Raw genomic sequence first — 12,185 nt, 5'->3', positions numbered from 1 at the left:
CCATCGGCGCCGGGAGCGGATCCTACGCGGGGAGCACGAGTCCGTGCTTGGTGGCCCCTCCATCCCACCTTGGCCTCTTGCAGGGAGCACGGCCCCACACATAAATACGGACAGACAAGATAACAAAAATAGCATTAAAGAGTATTCACAAATGAATTAAAAACTACTCGGATATGTACAGCAGAGCGCGGGCGGTATGTACACAGACAAACCCACGAGGACAGCCGGGTCTGCCGGTGGTGGGCTCCGAAGGAGGAGGGATTATTTTATTTTATTTTATTTTATGAAGCTAATTTCAGCTCAAAGCCCGGAGGTCCAGTGCCCGGGCGACAGCAGGAGCAGCGCGGGGTGTAAGGGGTGGGGGGAAAGCAGGCACCTCTGCCACTGCACGCACCCGTCACAGCCACGCCATGGGGACAGGGATCTGCCTGCGCTACGGGGACCGGCAGCAACTGGTGTCCCCAAAGCGGGACCAGCGGCTCCTGCTGTCCCCAAAGAGGCTTCCCGGCGGCGGGGACGGCTCTCAGCCGGTGCCAGCCCTCGTTCCCACCTCCCCCGGGCTTGTGCCCCCATGGATTGGCCACGGTGGGGCTGCTCTCCGGGCTCTGCCTGCCCCTGCGGCCACCCCCCAGGCTGGGGCAGGAGCATCGCTCCCCGCTGCCCCTTCCATCCCCCCCCCACCACCCCTGGCTCTGTGTTCCTGCGCTTGCTGGACGCGGTGGTCCCGGCTCTCTGGCGAGCCCCTTGTGCCAGGGCCAAGAGCTCTCCCCCCTCGCCTGCCTCTCTCCTTTGCCACCCGGAGGAGCGGGCGCGGGGATGGCCATGCATTGCCCCACAGCAATCTACATTCAGAGGGAGGAGGAGGAAGAGGAGGGTCCCTTCCAACCGGGCACAGCCTGGGCCTGGACGCACCCATCCTCACCCGAGCCCGGGCTCAGCTCCCAGGAGCTGACGGGAGAAAGGGGCTCGGGGGCTGACGGGAGAGCAGAGCTCGTTGCCCCCAGCCTCTGCCTCACCCTGCCAGCTCCCCCCCTCAGCCACGGGGACGAGCTCTGCCTGGCGGACGTGGGGACGGGATCAGGATAGGGATAGGGATGCTGCGGGGAAGCTCCATCCCCTTCGGCAGCCTGCCTCGTCCTGGGGCCTGAGCATGCGGGAGAAGGGGGCACGGAGCCTCGACCCTTGCTCTGGCTGGGGAACCTTACCTTAGTGACACATCTACACACACACGCACGCACTCACACATGCAAAAATAAGTCTGTTTATTCTCTTCAAAGTGATCTAGAGGACCCTGCAGGGCTGGGACACCTTCTAGCCAGCGCTCCCCCCGGCTGCCTGGATCTCCCCAGCGCTGGGAGCTGTTGGCTGAAGTGCTGCATTGGTCTCAGCGCCTTTAAAACACAACGGAACAGTAAATAAGAAGGACTACGATAAAAGGAGCTGGCGGCACAAGGGAGAAAGCTCCGCGGAGCGGGGCGCTCGCCCGGGAGGCGGAGGGGCTGCCCCCCCGCGCCGGTGAGGGTGCTCGGGAGCGGAGTGTAGTGGATGTGGCGGTGAAGGCGCAGCCGTCCTGGTGACGAGGGGACTCGGCGGTGGGTCACTTGCGGCTCAGCAGGGATCCCAGCAGAAGCACTCCTGCCACCGTCGCCCCGGTCAGGAGCCATTTGTTGAAGGTCTCCTGGCCCTTCCTCACCTCGGCAGCAGCGTTGTTCCCGTAGAGGTCCACAAAGCGCTCCTGTGGGAAGAGAGGAGCAGTGAGCAGAGGGGTGGGAGCGGAGCAGAGACCCTCTCTGCCGCGTTCTGGGGCTCCTTCCTCCTCGGCGGTGCGGTCTGGAGGGGAAGACGCAGCGGGAAGGGGCAGGAAGGCTGCCTGGCCCCTGCCAGCAGGAAAGCAGTGGTGGGGGACCAGGCGGATGACAGACGCCTTGTGCTTCCTTGCTCTGAATCACGCACAGAGGGCGACGGGGGAAGCACAGGACCAGTCATGAGAGAAGTGGATGCCAGAAAAGATTTGCAAGGAGAATACCATGCAGGCAGGGCAGGAGATGCATCATGCGCTCCAGGCTCTCTAAAATTAGCATCGAAGTGTGCTAGAAATCATTGCAGCAGGAAAACGCCGAGGCCTGGGGGAGCAGCAGCGGGGTTGGTGCCCATGGCTGCAGCAGGAGCCCACACCGCGCGTCCCCCCGAAGCAGAGCCTCCCACCGCCCTCTCCCCACTGCCGCATCCCGGCAAGACAAGCGCTCCCACGTCCTGCCATCGCAGGTTACTCTGCAGCATGATGCCGCAAATCCCTGTGGCGAAGGCAGACACTGGGTCGTGAAACTCCTGCCTCCCTCCGGGCTTCGGGAGAGCGGGCCAAGCATGAGGCCTGGCCAGGAATGCAGTCACTCCGGCCCGGCTCGTTTAGTCCTTCATCTCCAGCAACAGCAAGAGCCGGGCAGATTTCAACAGAGCCACCACACTGCAAACAGCCCCAGCCCCTCACCCTCCGAGGGAGAGGTGTGACAGGGCTGGGGACGGATGGCCGTGGCCTGGACGGGGGGAAGGCAGGCGGCAGAGAGAGACCACCGGAACTGAACTGCTCCCGAAAATGGGCTCTCGGAGAGCATGCCTGCCCCCTGCGCCCATGGCACGATGCCACACCTCCTGCTCCCCTGGGCACCCAGGGACCTCAGGCCACCCTGAGATAGCTGCTCAGGTCCCTGGGCCACAGGGACTGCAAGGAAGGAGGAGTCCACGGACAGGCTACAGGAAAGCAGGGAACTTCACGCCCCAGTGGCTCCCAGGTTTATCAGGGCCAAGCAGGAGCAGCGGGGCTAGAGGGAGCCCGAGCTGCGAGCTCCGGGCTCAGGGACTGCCGGCAGCTCGGCATCAGCAGGGGCTCGATGCTGTCGCACCTCCAGGCCATCTTCCCGGCAAGGTCCCCTGTTCCCTGATAAGTGAACGCAGTTCCAGTAACCCGGCTGCTCTGGGAAAGCAGAGATAAGGCCGGCTGACGCTGTGCTTGCGTCATGCCTTACCACGGCCTCCCTGGAGGCAGGGCAGCATCCCTGCCTGCCTGGGTCTGGCAGCCCTGCCTGCAAGCTGCCTCCTGCGCCTGCCCACAGCCTGTGATCAGCTGCAAGCGCTGCCACAGGACCTGCAGGGGGTTTGGTGCCCAGATCACGGCTGGGATCGAGAGGCTCTTCAGGCAGGAGCCTCTCCGTCACTCATGGAAATGTGGTTTTCACAGCAAGGTGCGCAACAGACGCAGGCTCGCTCCCAGGGAGACGGGCTGTGTCCCTCTCCTCTGCCACAGGCCTCCCCCTCCCAGGGGATCAGGTACCTGGAACAACCTCCCGGGTGAGCTGTGCACCTCAGCACCCACCTCTGCCCCACCAACGCTCTTTGCCTTCCACCAAACACCATCTCCAGCATCTCATGACTCCCCCAGCTGCCTTTCACACCCCCTCGACCATGTGGACGTATCAGCACACCCAGGGCACTGGGACTACAGGGACTTGGCTAACTGACCCCGGGGCCACCTCACTCCGAGTCCTCTTCAGGGATGTGACAATTGTCCCTGTGACTCTTGCCACCTACACAGGGTGGCAGAAGGCAGCTCGCTTCCCACCAGGCCTGCCAGCTGGCACGGGCTCCACGGAGGTGTGGTATCGCATCCCGGCCCCGCAGGAATGGGCAGGACGGCGGCTCACATGCAGGTGCCATCAGGGGAGAAGGGGGAGGGCTGCTGCCTGCTGCCAGCCCCCCGCCTGGCTGCTCACCCAGGAGGAAGGGCACGGAAACAGCCAGTGATGTGCTGCAGGAGAGGGACGGGAGGAGAGCCCAAGCCCAAGGAGGGGATATTTTTCATTACGGCACAGGAAATCCCTCTGCTGATAGGTGGTGACGAGCGGCGGAGCGGTGACAGAGCACGGCAAGCGGCAGCAAACCGAGAGCAGGCTGGCGGGGATGGAGGGCACAGGGGAACCGGGGGCAGAAGGCATGGGCTTGTCCAAAACCGCCAGCTGTGGAGTGCCTCACCACCCCTGCAACACCCCTCTGTGCTGGGGCTCTCGCACCCCGGGGAAGGTCCTTCCCTCGGAGGCACGTCCCCGCCGCACACCCCCAGCGCCCGATGGCGTGGGAGCGCTCAGCGGGAGGAAGGAGGCTGCGCCCCTCCTGATGTATTCCCCAGAAAAAGCCAGTAAGGCTTGCCCCACCGAGCCCCACGTGTCTCCGCAGGCTCGCCCTGACTCACGAGAGGGGACATCCCCACTGTCCCCCAGGAAGGCTGGGGAGGTGGAAGGGGCCAGCCAGTTCCCCAGCCTCTCCGCAGGGCTGGCGGCAGGGCAGGCACCGGGAGAGGGCCCCCAGAGCCAGGGCAGGGAGCCGGGGAGGGCTGGTAGCCCAGCCTCTGCGACTGTGTGCTGCCGAGCTGGGCGAAAGGCAGTTCCAAGAAGCATGTTTTGAAGCCCTTACTTCTAAGAAAAGGAAGTGTTTGCTGAACAAGAGATAAATGGCATACGGTGAACCGAGAGCTATCGGGCGCTACAGACGGAGAAGAGCACAACAAGAGCCCGGTGCAGGCAGGGAGGGGACACGAGCCCCTCTCCTTTCCCTGGGAATGGAGCAGCAGCTGCTGGAGATGCAGCTGGAGGCCACAGGGGACTTGGGAGCCGAGAGCGCCTTGTCCTTCCTCGGGGAGACCGTCCCCAGGAGCTGCAATAGCTCAGCCCCTGCACAACTGTGATCCCAGATGTGTCCCCTGGGAATGGTAATCCCAGACCAGGGGGAGTGGGAAAACAGGCAGGAGCATCCTCCCTCCCTGTCCTGGGGGCAGGCTGAAGGTTAGGGAAAGGCAGCTTGCTCAGTTCCCACACTGCCCCAGGCCTTGGCTGCTCTGCACCTGAAGCCCAGCACTCCCAGTACTGATTCTGACCTCTCTGGCCTGGTGTTTGGGATCCCAGGCTTGCCCAGACACGTCCAGATATTTCTGGCCTCCCCGAGTCACCTTTATCTGAGAGAAAATATTTGGAATTCCTGAGTCGATCACAAGGACTATGGTAGCAACAGCACGTCAGTGTCTCAACCGCCCTCTCCACGTGCTCGTGGGCCTCTTCCACCCCAGAGAGGACAGGCTGTTCCACAGCAGAACACCCGTCACATCCCCTTCCCCACCCTGGGTGACAGGCACGTCCAAGAGGAGGATGCTCAGGGGAAGGCAATGAGGAAGCAGCGAGATGTTATGCCGACGCAAAAGGCAATCCCCCCCACGTCGCCTCTCCTCCCCCAGCACGGGGGGGAAGAACACAACGTGTGCTTGCTGGAGCCTAAAGCAGCACTTGCTGCAGGGGGGACACACGACACTTCCTTCCAGCTGCACGTGCTGCTTGCGGGAGACCGAGGACCTGGAGATCCAGACTCCACCGGCACCCACCACTCCACAGAGCTGGGGCAGGGAGGTTCTGCAGTGCCAAAGGCTCTTGAGACACCTGCAGTGCCCCAAAACCGCAACCCACCAGTCGAGGGGGGACGCAGCAGCCATGTAAACGCTGCCCAGTGACGATACACGGCACTGCGGTCGAGAGAAAAGAGGAGCAGGTCTGACCCAAAGCGCTTGGTCTTGGGTGGGAGAACAGAATCAGGCATGATGCCTGGCTGAGACAGCATTCACATCCTTGCCTTACTGGCCGTCACGGGAAGGGGAAGACCCAAAGTTTCAGCCTCTTGCCAGTAGCCAGCCCCAGAAGTTCAGCTGGTTTCATTCACCAGCACTGCCCGAAGCAGCTCCCCCGGCCGAACAGGAGGGAGAGCAATTGCTAGATCCCATTCAGGGCGAGTAGAGCAGGTTCCTCTTTCAAGATAAGCCCCAACGTTATGCCGACGCAAAAGGCAATCCCCCCCACGTCGCCTCTCCTCCCCCAGCACGGGGGGGAAGAACACAATGTGTGCTTGCTGGAGCCTAAAGCAGCACTTGCTGCAGGGGGGACACACGACACTTCCTTCCAGCTGCACGTGCTGCTTGCGGGAGACCGAGGACCTGGAGATCCAGACTCCACCGGCACCCACCACTCCACAGAGCTGGGGCAGGGAGGTTCTGCAGTGCCAAAGGCTCTTGAGACACCTGCAGTGCCCCAAAACCGCAACCCACCAGTCGAGGGGGGACGCAGCAGCCATGTAAACGCTGCCCAGTGACGATACACGGCACTGCGGTCGAGAGAAAAGAGGAGCAGGTCTGACCCAAAGCGCTTGGTCTTGGGTGGGAGAACAGAATCAGGCATGATGCCTGGCTGAGACAGCATTCACATCCTTGCCTTACTGGCCGTCACGGGAAGGGGAAGACCCAAAGTTTCAGCCTCTTGCCAGTAGCCAGCCCCAGAAGTTCAGCTGGTTTCATTCACCAGCACTGCCCGAAGCAGCTCCCCCGGCCGAACAGGAGGGAGAGCAATTGCTAGATCCCATTCAGGGCGAGTAGAGCAGGTTCCTCTTTCAAGATAAGCCCCAACACCAGGGGAAAGAGGATTCAGTAAGTGACACCAAACCATGAGGGCAGGTGGAGGAAGCAGACGTGGGCAACGAATGCCCATCTGGCCTCCTGTGAGTCAGGGGGGAGTGGGAAGGGGAGGGCAGAGTTTGGGTGCCCAAAGCTTCCCTTGCACGGGGAGGTGAAGGGTACGGAGGTCACCGGGACACCGACAAGAAGCTCTGAAAACCAGCAGAGCAGAGAAGAGACAGGCTCTATGGGCACTTGGTCTGACTTTAACACGGAGACTCTGCCTCCGGCAGGAGCGACGCCCCCGACACCCAGCCAGGCTGCTTTTGAGAGGGACAGCCACCAGCTCCGCACGTACAGAAGCCTTTCCCACCCAAGGATCTTAATGTGGTTTATTAAAATTAGTTGGTTCTCCAAAACCTCCTGCGGGATAAGTCAGCGTTGTTCCCAGACAGATCAACAGAGGTGCAGAGAGGTTAAGTGCTTTCCCTAGAGTTGCGTACGAGCCAGCAGCGTGAGCCACAGCATCTGACTCCCAATCCAGGCATTCTCGTCACGAGGCAATGTTTCACTTGAAAACAAGGCTGTTTCTGTTATACCTTTGCCGTAACTACAGCTGTGTTACTGCTAAGAGGTCTAACACCAATCGCTGGCCAGTCATCTGGATGACCAGACATTTGTTAATGAGATGCTGGGAACAGTTTTGTGCTGAGCAGTGAGACAAGCATGGAAAAAGAAAGGCAGCAGCTCGGCGCAGACCACAACAAAGCCCTGCATCGACAGCAACCTGCTCCCAGAGCCCCTTCGGGCTGCCAGCTCACCACATGGGACTGGCATATGCGAACCTGGAGGTGAAGCATGGGGGGAAAAGGCAGCTGAGATCTTTCAGGGAAAAAAAAAAAAAAAAGGAAAACGTAAGTATTCCCAAAGGCTGCCACTAGGATCCTGTAAACACAGCTTGGCTGGTCCCTACTCATTATGAAAGTGGGAGAGAGATGCTGGAGGTTCTCCCTCCTGCTCCCCCAGACACTGGGTCCGTGTGTGGCCCTGACCACCGCAGCCCTGCCTGAAGCCCAGGCCCTACAGGAGGGCAGCAGGGACACGGAGTGTGCCCGTGCTGGTCACACAGCACTGCCTGCAGGGCCGGGACTGGAGCTCAGCTTGAGCCCCTGCCTCAGGCGCATCGCACCAAGGGAACTTGCCTTCCAAGGCTGAGGTCTCGGAGCTTCTCCAGATGCCCAGGTTCTCCCCTCTGGTCCCCATCAGCACCCTGGGCAGGCTTCGGATGGGGTGGGGAAGGGGCTCTGGGGACATGGGGAGGGAAAGGGGCTCTGGGGACAGCATGGGGACACGGGGAGGGGAAGGGGCTCTGGGGACAGCACGCTGGCAGGTGCAAATGCTCCAGAGACCCAGCTCTAACTGTTATGCAAATGGTGACCTCCAGGGAAGCAGCTGCTGATCTCCATGACAATGGCAGGGAATGCCACCCGTCCCAGCAGCCTCTCCGGTCTCTCCTGCCCTGGGACTGGGCGCTGGGGTGCTGTCCCTGCCCAAGCTCCAGGGCTCCACATGCAGGGAAACCTGCGACCCTGACGGACGAAGCCATAAAGTCAAAGGGTTACTTAAATAAGCGCATCCCCTCCTCACCCTCCTCTCCTCCCAACTGACCTCACCACACACCGAGCGGGCTGCAGCCTCCGGTGGGACCGGCCGGGGGCTGCCCCGGGGCCTCAGCCCAAAGCCCAGCAAACCTGCAGGGCTTCAGCCTAGCCAGGGCCAGAGCCAGCTCTTTTCTAACCAGAAACAAACCCTCACTAGCACATTCCAGCCTAATCCTCACCACGGCAGCCTCCTGTCAAACTGGTTTCATCACCAGCTCCAGGGAACCTGCAATAACCCCACACCATTCAGCACAATTTCAGCATTTTCCAAATACATGAAAGGGGCTACGGTGACAGCTGTAACCCCCGTCCCTGCCCCGGGAGACTGCTGCGCACAGCACGAGATGGAGAGCAGGGAATTGCGCTCTCCGTTCCAGAAATCTGCTGAAACATTCGTGTGTATTAAAGCAGGAGATGGTGCAAACGACTAATCTGCTTGCATCCATCTTTCATCAGCGTTTCTCCCAGAACTAACCAGGCTGAGGACTCCCAAAGGTGCCGAAGCCCTGGCCGGCATCGGGCACGCTCGGCAGCGGGACGGCTGGCAGGCAACAAGGCTCGGGTACAAAGGCACAGCGAAGAACACATTGGCTGAGCCGGATCCACTCAAGAGATTAGCACCTGCTGGGAATGGGATTGTTTTCCAAAGGGCATTAAGTGGAATAGTCCGAGGAAAGACGGTCTCTCTGATGCTTCTCCCCACCGGACAGATGGTGTCTGAGCCCCGGCAGGCAGAGCAGCCTGCCTGCCTTTTGTGCGAGGGGCGCGCACGGGGGGCAGGGGAAGGCTCCTGCTTTAATTTCACGGTTATCTGCTGCCTGCGGTGCCGGGAGCCTGCGTGCCATGGCCAGCTCGCTGCACCAGACAAGCGCCTCGGCAAGGTCCTCCGCACCCGGGGAACGAAGCTCAATTTTCACCTTGTCATTGCTTTTCCCAGACGTCACAGCTCCTGTGCAATCGTGCCCTTGTGTAACTGTGGGGAAACCTGCACCAAGGAGACGTGTCGCGCTCACGAGTGCCCGGCTGTGGAGCCACGTTCTCTCCTATCCAGGGGCCGAGTCGCACAATGCCAACCGCTCTCCACGGCCCTCAACCACACTGCGAGCCTTACCCCAAACCCACCCTGCGGGGAATGGCAGCATCACCAGAGCTGCAGCGAGCGAGGGTGGGTGCAGGGACAGCCCCCGGGGAGATGGTTCCCAGGGAAGGGCTGTCCCGTTCTCCCACCTCGAGCCACTGGTCCCCCAGCATCCCGGAGGAGAGCCGCCCAAGCCTCACCACTTCCCACTTCAGCCCCAGCACCCCACGAGGCTGCTCTAATTCTTACATGCCACTTGAATGAAAAAGGGGAAAGGGTGGAGGTGCAGGAAGAGGAGGAAGATGTGCTCATTCTGTTTTCACTTCCTGTTAGTCCACATGAAATCTCAAATGATTCAGGCCACGAAGTCCCTTTTAGCAAAATCCTTGCTGACTTGAGGGCAGGAAGCAGAGTAGGCAGCTGATGCAGCAAACGCGGGAGAGAGTGGTGCAGCATGAGAAGGAGACTTTGTGCTTTGCCCTGGGCTCCTCCATACGTGTTGTTGCATGAAATAATCACTGGCTGGTGCACTGGAAGCTTCTAAATGAGGTCAGTTGCTTTAATAAAAGATATTAGCTCTCTGGCAAGTTTAATACGCTGGTGAGCCACACCATTACAGGATGGAAGCACTAACACTGCTATGATGGCTGATTTACAGGTAGCAACACCTCATACTCTCCATACATAAGCCATATGTCACCCAGGCACCACCCAGGGCCACACACACGCCCAGCTCCCGCATCCCAGCCCAAACCCTGAGCCAGCTCACCACGAGTTACACACAGAGGGTAATGCCATGTGCCGCAGGCAGCCCTGCTCCCCGCACAACGCTCGCAGTGTCCCCAGCCTTCCTCAGCCTCAATGATGGCAAAAACCAGAGAGATGTGCAAATGGGACCTATGGTTTGGAGAACTAATGAGGTGATGCAGACAGCTGTCCCGCTCCACCTGAGCGTGGCATTAGCTGCATTCAGACCAAACCAGCTCCGTGCCAGCCCAGGCCTCTTCTCTGAGCTTCCCGAAGAGCCCTTTGCCCTCCAGCAGAGAAGAAAACCCTTCCACGTTCCTTCAGGAAGCAGCCAGCTCCAGCAGCTCCCTCCCCTCGCGTGCACAGTCCTACCCCCAACAGACAGGTCCCTGCACGGCTCTGCCCTTCGGCCCCTCGCACGCCTCCCGGGATGAGCGGCTCCTGCTCCCGCTCAAAGCCCTGCCTGCTGCCAAGTCATCATGTTTTGGAGAATTTGATTTCAGCCTTAAGAGCACCTGGCTGCCAGCAGTACGGGCAGGGAGAATCTGTCTCCTCTTTGCTCTTGGCCAGGCCGAGTACGGAGCAGAGGACACTTGCCTCAGTTTCCTCCGAGCTGAGGACTGGGGCTGCAAGCCGGGGAGCTCCGGATCCATCCTGGCTCAGGGGCAGGGGCAGAAGGGCTGAGCTCAGCCCTGCTCCCACCGGAGGCTCCTCATCTCCAGGGCTCATCTCCCCGAGCAGGATACTGATGCCAGAAGCTAGCTACTAATTGGATCTACTTAAATCAGAAGCTCCGTCTGCAGACACAGCTGAAACACAAGCTTGAGCAGGAAGGAGGATAATGCAATAAATTCAAGCAGCTCTCCCCAAGGGAATCACGCAGACCCCTGAAACTTCCCTCTTCGCAGATACAGCCTATTACCCTTCCTTGGGCACGCTGTGTAAACGCAGGGGCAAGCAGCGGTTGAGAGAGTAACCAGCCCAAAGCCTGCTGAAATGCCATGCTGGCCCAGCTTCCTGCTCCCAGTAGCAGTGGGAAAATAGACCAGTTACCGCACAACGTACAAACAGTCCCAGTGGCCACGGGAGCCTCTCTGGTTAATGCTCCGAATCCCGCTCCTCCCTCCCTCGCTACCCCGGAGGCAGGCAGCAGCGCTGAGTGCACTGGGTTTCCCATTAAAGAGATCCTGAGAGACAGCACTGGGCTGGTACACGTGAGCACGTGTCCGAGAGAAGACACGGGCGGCTGGAGAGATGCTGGCTGCACGCAGGAGCTGCAGCGGGCGTTCCCGCCTGCAGGCAGTCCTTCCCAGCACTGCTCAGCCCTCGGATTCTTTTCCTTTTTTTTTTTTTTGCTACCTAAATTAAACATGAGGATAAAATAAGCAAAATACCTAAAAATAAAAAATAAAACGAGCATTTCTACAGCACAACTAGGTCACAGCTCCCCGGCATGCGAGTCATGGCAGCCAGTGCTCAGCCCCTCGAGCCTCCCGGGTTCAAAACTGACATCTCTCTTAAAAGGCTGCCTCCCGAAACCCACACCTGCTCCCCGGTAAGCCCAGCTGGAGCCATCTGCTAACGGCTCTGCCTCCCGGCAGCCCTCTGCCCCCTCGCTCTGCCGGGCTGTTCTGCTTCTGTGGCAAAGAGTAATAAGCCTTCTCCCCACCTGAACCCGGCAAGAGCTAACCCACACCCCGCTGCACCCAGCAAAGCCCTTGCGTCCTCCTCCACGGGCGCGCTGCAAGGGAAGCTCTCGCATGCCTCTAGAAAGCGCGTCCCCCAACTTAATCGTCCTTGGGATGCCAAGGGCTTAGGAGCGGGACTTCAGGGAGACCTCATGCCAAACACCCCTCTGCACATCCTTCCAGGTGGAGAGCAGGGAGGAGGAACGGTTTTCCCTGTCCAAGGCCAGGGCAGCAATCCAAGGAGTGCCCTGGCAGGGAGGGACACTGCTTCCCTTGCATGCCTCCATTATCTGCGCTAATCTTTAGTCTCTCAGAACATAATCTTTAGTTGCTCAGAACAATAGCGTTGAAGGGTTACATCCCTCTCGGGAGGGTGGAGGAGGAGAGTGTGGCTACTTCCCTGCCACGCAAAGGCAGAGCCACCCCGCAGAGCATACCTTCGCACTGAATCAGCCGGCAGGCAGGTCAGCATCCCGACTGCTGTCTGGGTCACTGGAGGGGGGGGGCGCACCGCCCCCCGCCCCCTTTTGGGC

At 60.2% G+C, this 12,185-nt stretch overlaps 2 protein-coding genes and 1 long non-coding RNA gene across 3 annotated transcripts in view; 2 read left to right on the top strand and 1 right to left on the bottom strand.

Moving 5' to 3' along the window:
- The window catches only part of LOC104130020 (lipopolysaccharide-binding protein), a 7,154-nt gene extending 6,068 nt beyond the window's left edge, over positions 1 to 1,086 (top strand). The window contains exons 14-15 of the mRNA XM_035898480.1: positions 404 to 585; positions 839 to 1,086. Coding sequence (XP_035754373.1) covers positions 404 to 585; positions 839 to 1,086 — 430 coding nt within the window. The remainder of the gene's footprint in view (positions 1 to 403; positions 586 to 838) is intronic.
- Positions 1,087 to 1,245: 159 nt separating this feature from the next.
- BCL2L1 (BCL2 like 1) overlaps positions 1,246 to 12,185 on the bottom strand; it is a 16,854-nt gene continuing 5,914 nt past the window's right edge. Inside the window, exon 2 of the mRNA XM_009643006.2 lies at positions 1,246 to 1,735. Within this exon, the coding sequence (XP_009641301.1) occupies positions 1,598 to 1,735 (138 nt within the window). The 3' untranslated portion in view covers positions 1,246 to 1,597. The remainder of the gene's footprint in view (positions 1,736 to 12,185) is intronic.
- LOC118452731 lies at positions 2,647 to 7,385 on the top strand. The gene is made up of 2 exons (XR_004842550.1): positions 2,647 to 5,833; positions 6,466 to 7,385. It is a non-coding gene; the product is annotated as an uncharacterized LOC118452731 (long non-coding RNA).

This window comes from Egretta garzetta, unplaced genomic scaffold, assembly GCF_000687185.1.
Source record: "Egretta garzetta isolate BGI_Z169 unplaced genomic scaffold, ASM68718v1 scaffold1037, whole genome shotgun sequence".
Taxonomy (NCBI): Eukaryota; Metazoa; Chordata; class Aves; order Pelecaniformes; family Ardeidae; genus Egretta; species Egretta garzetta.
The sequence above is the reverse complement of the archived record's forward strand: the minus strand, read 5'-3'. Positions and strand labels throughout refer to the sequence as shown.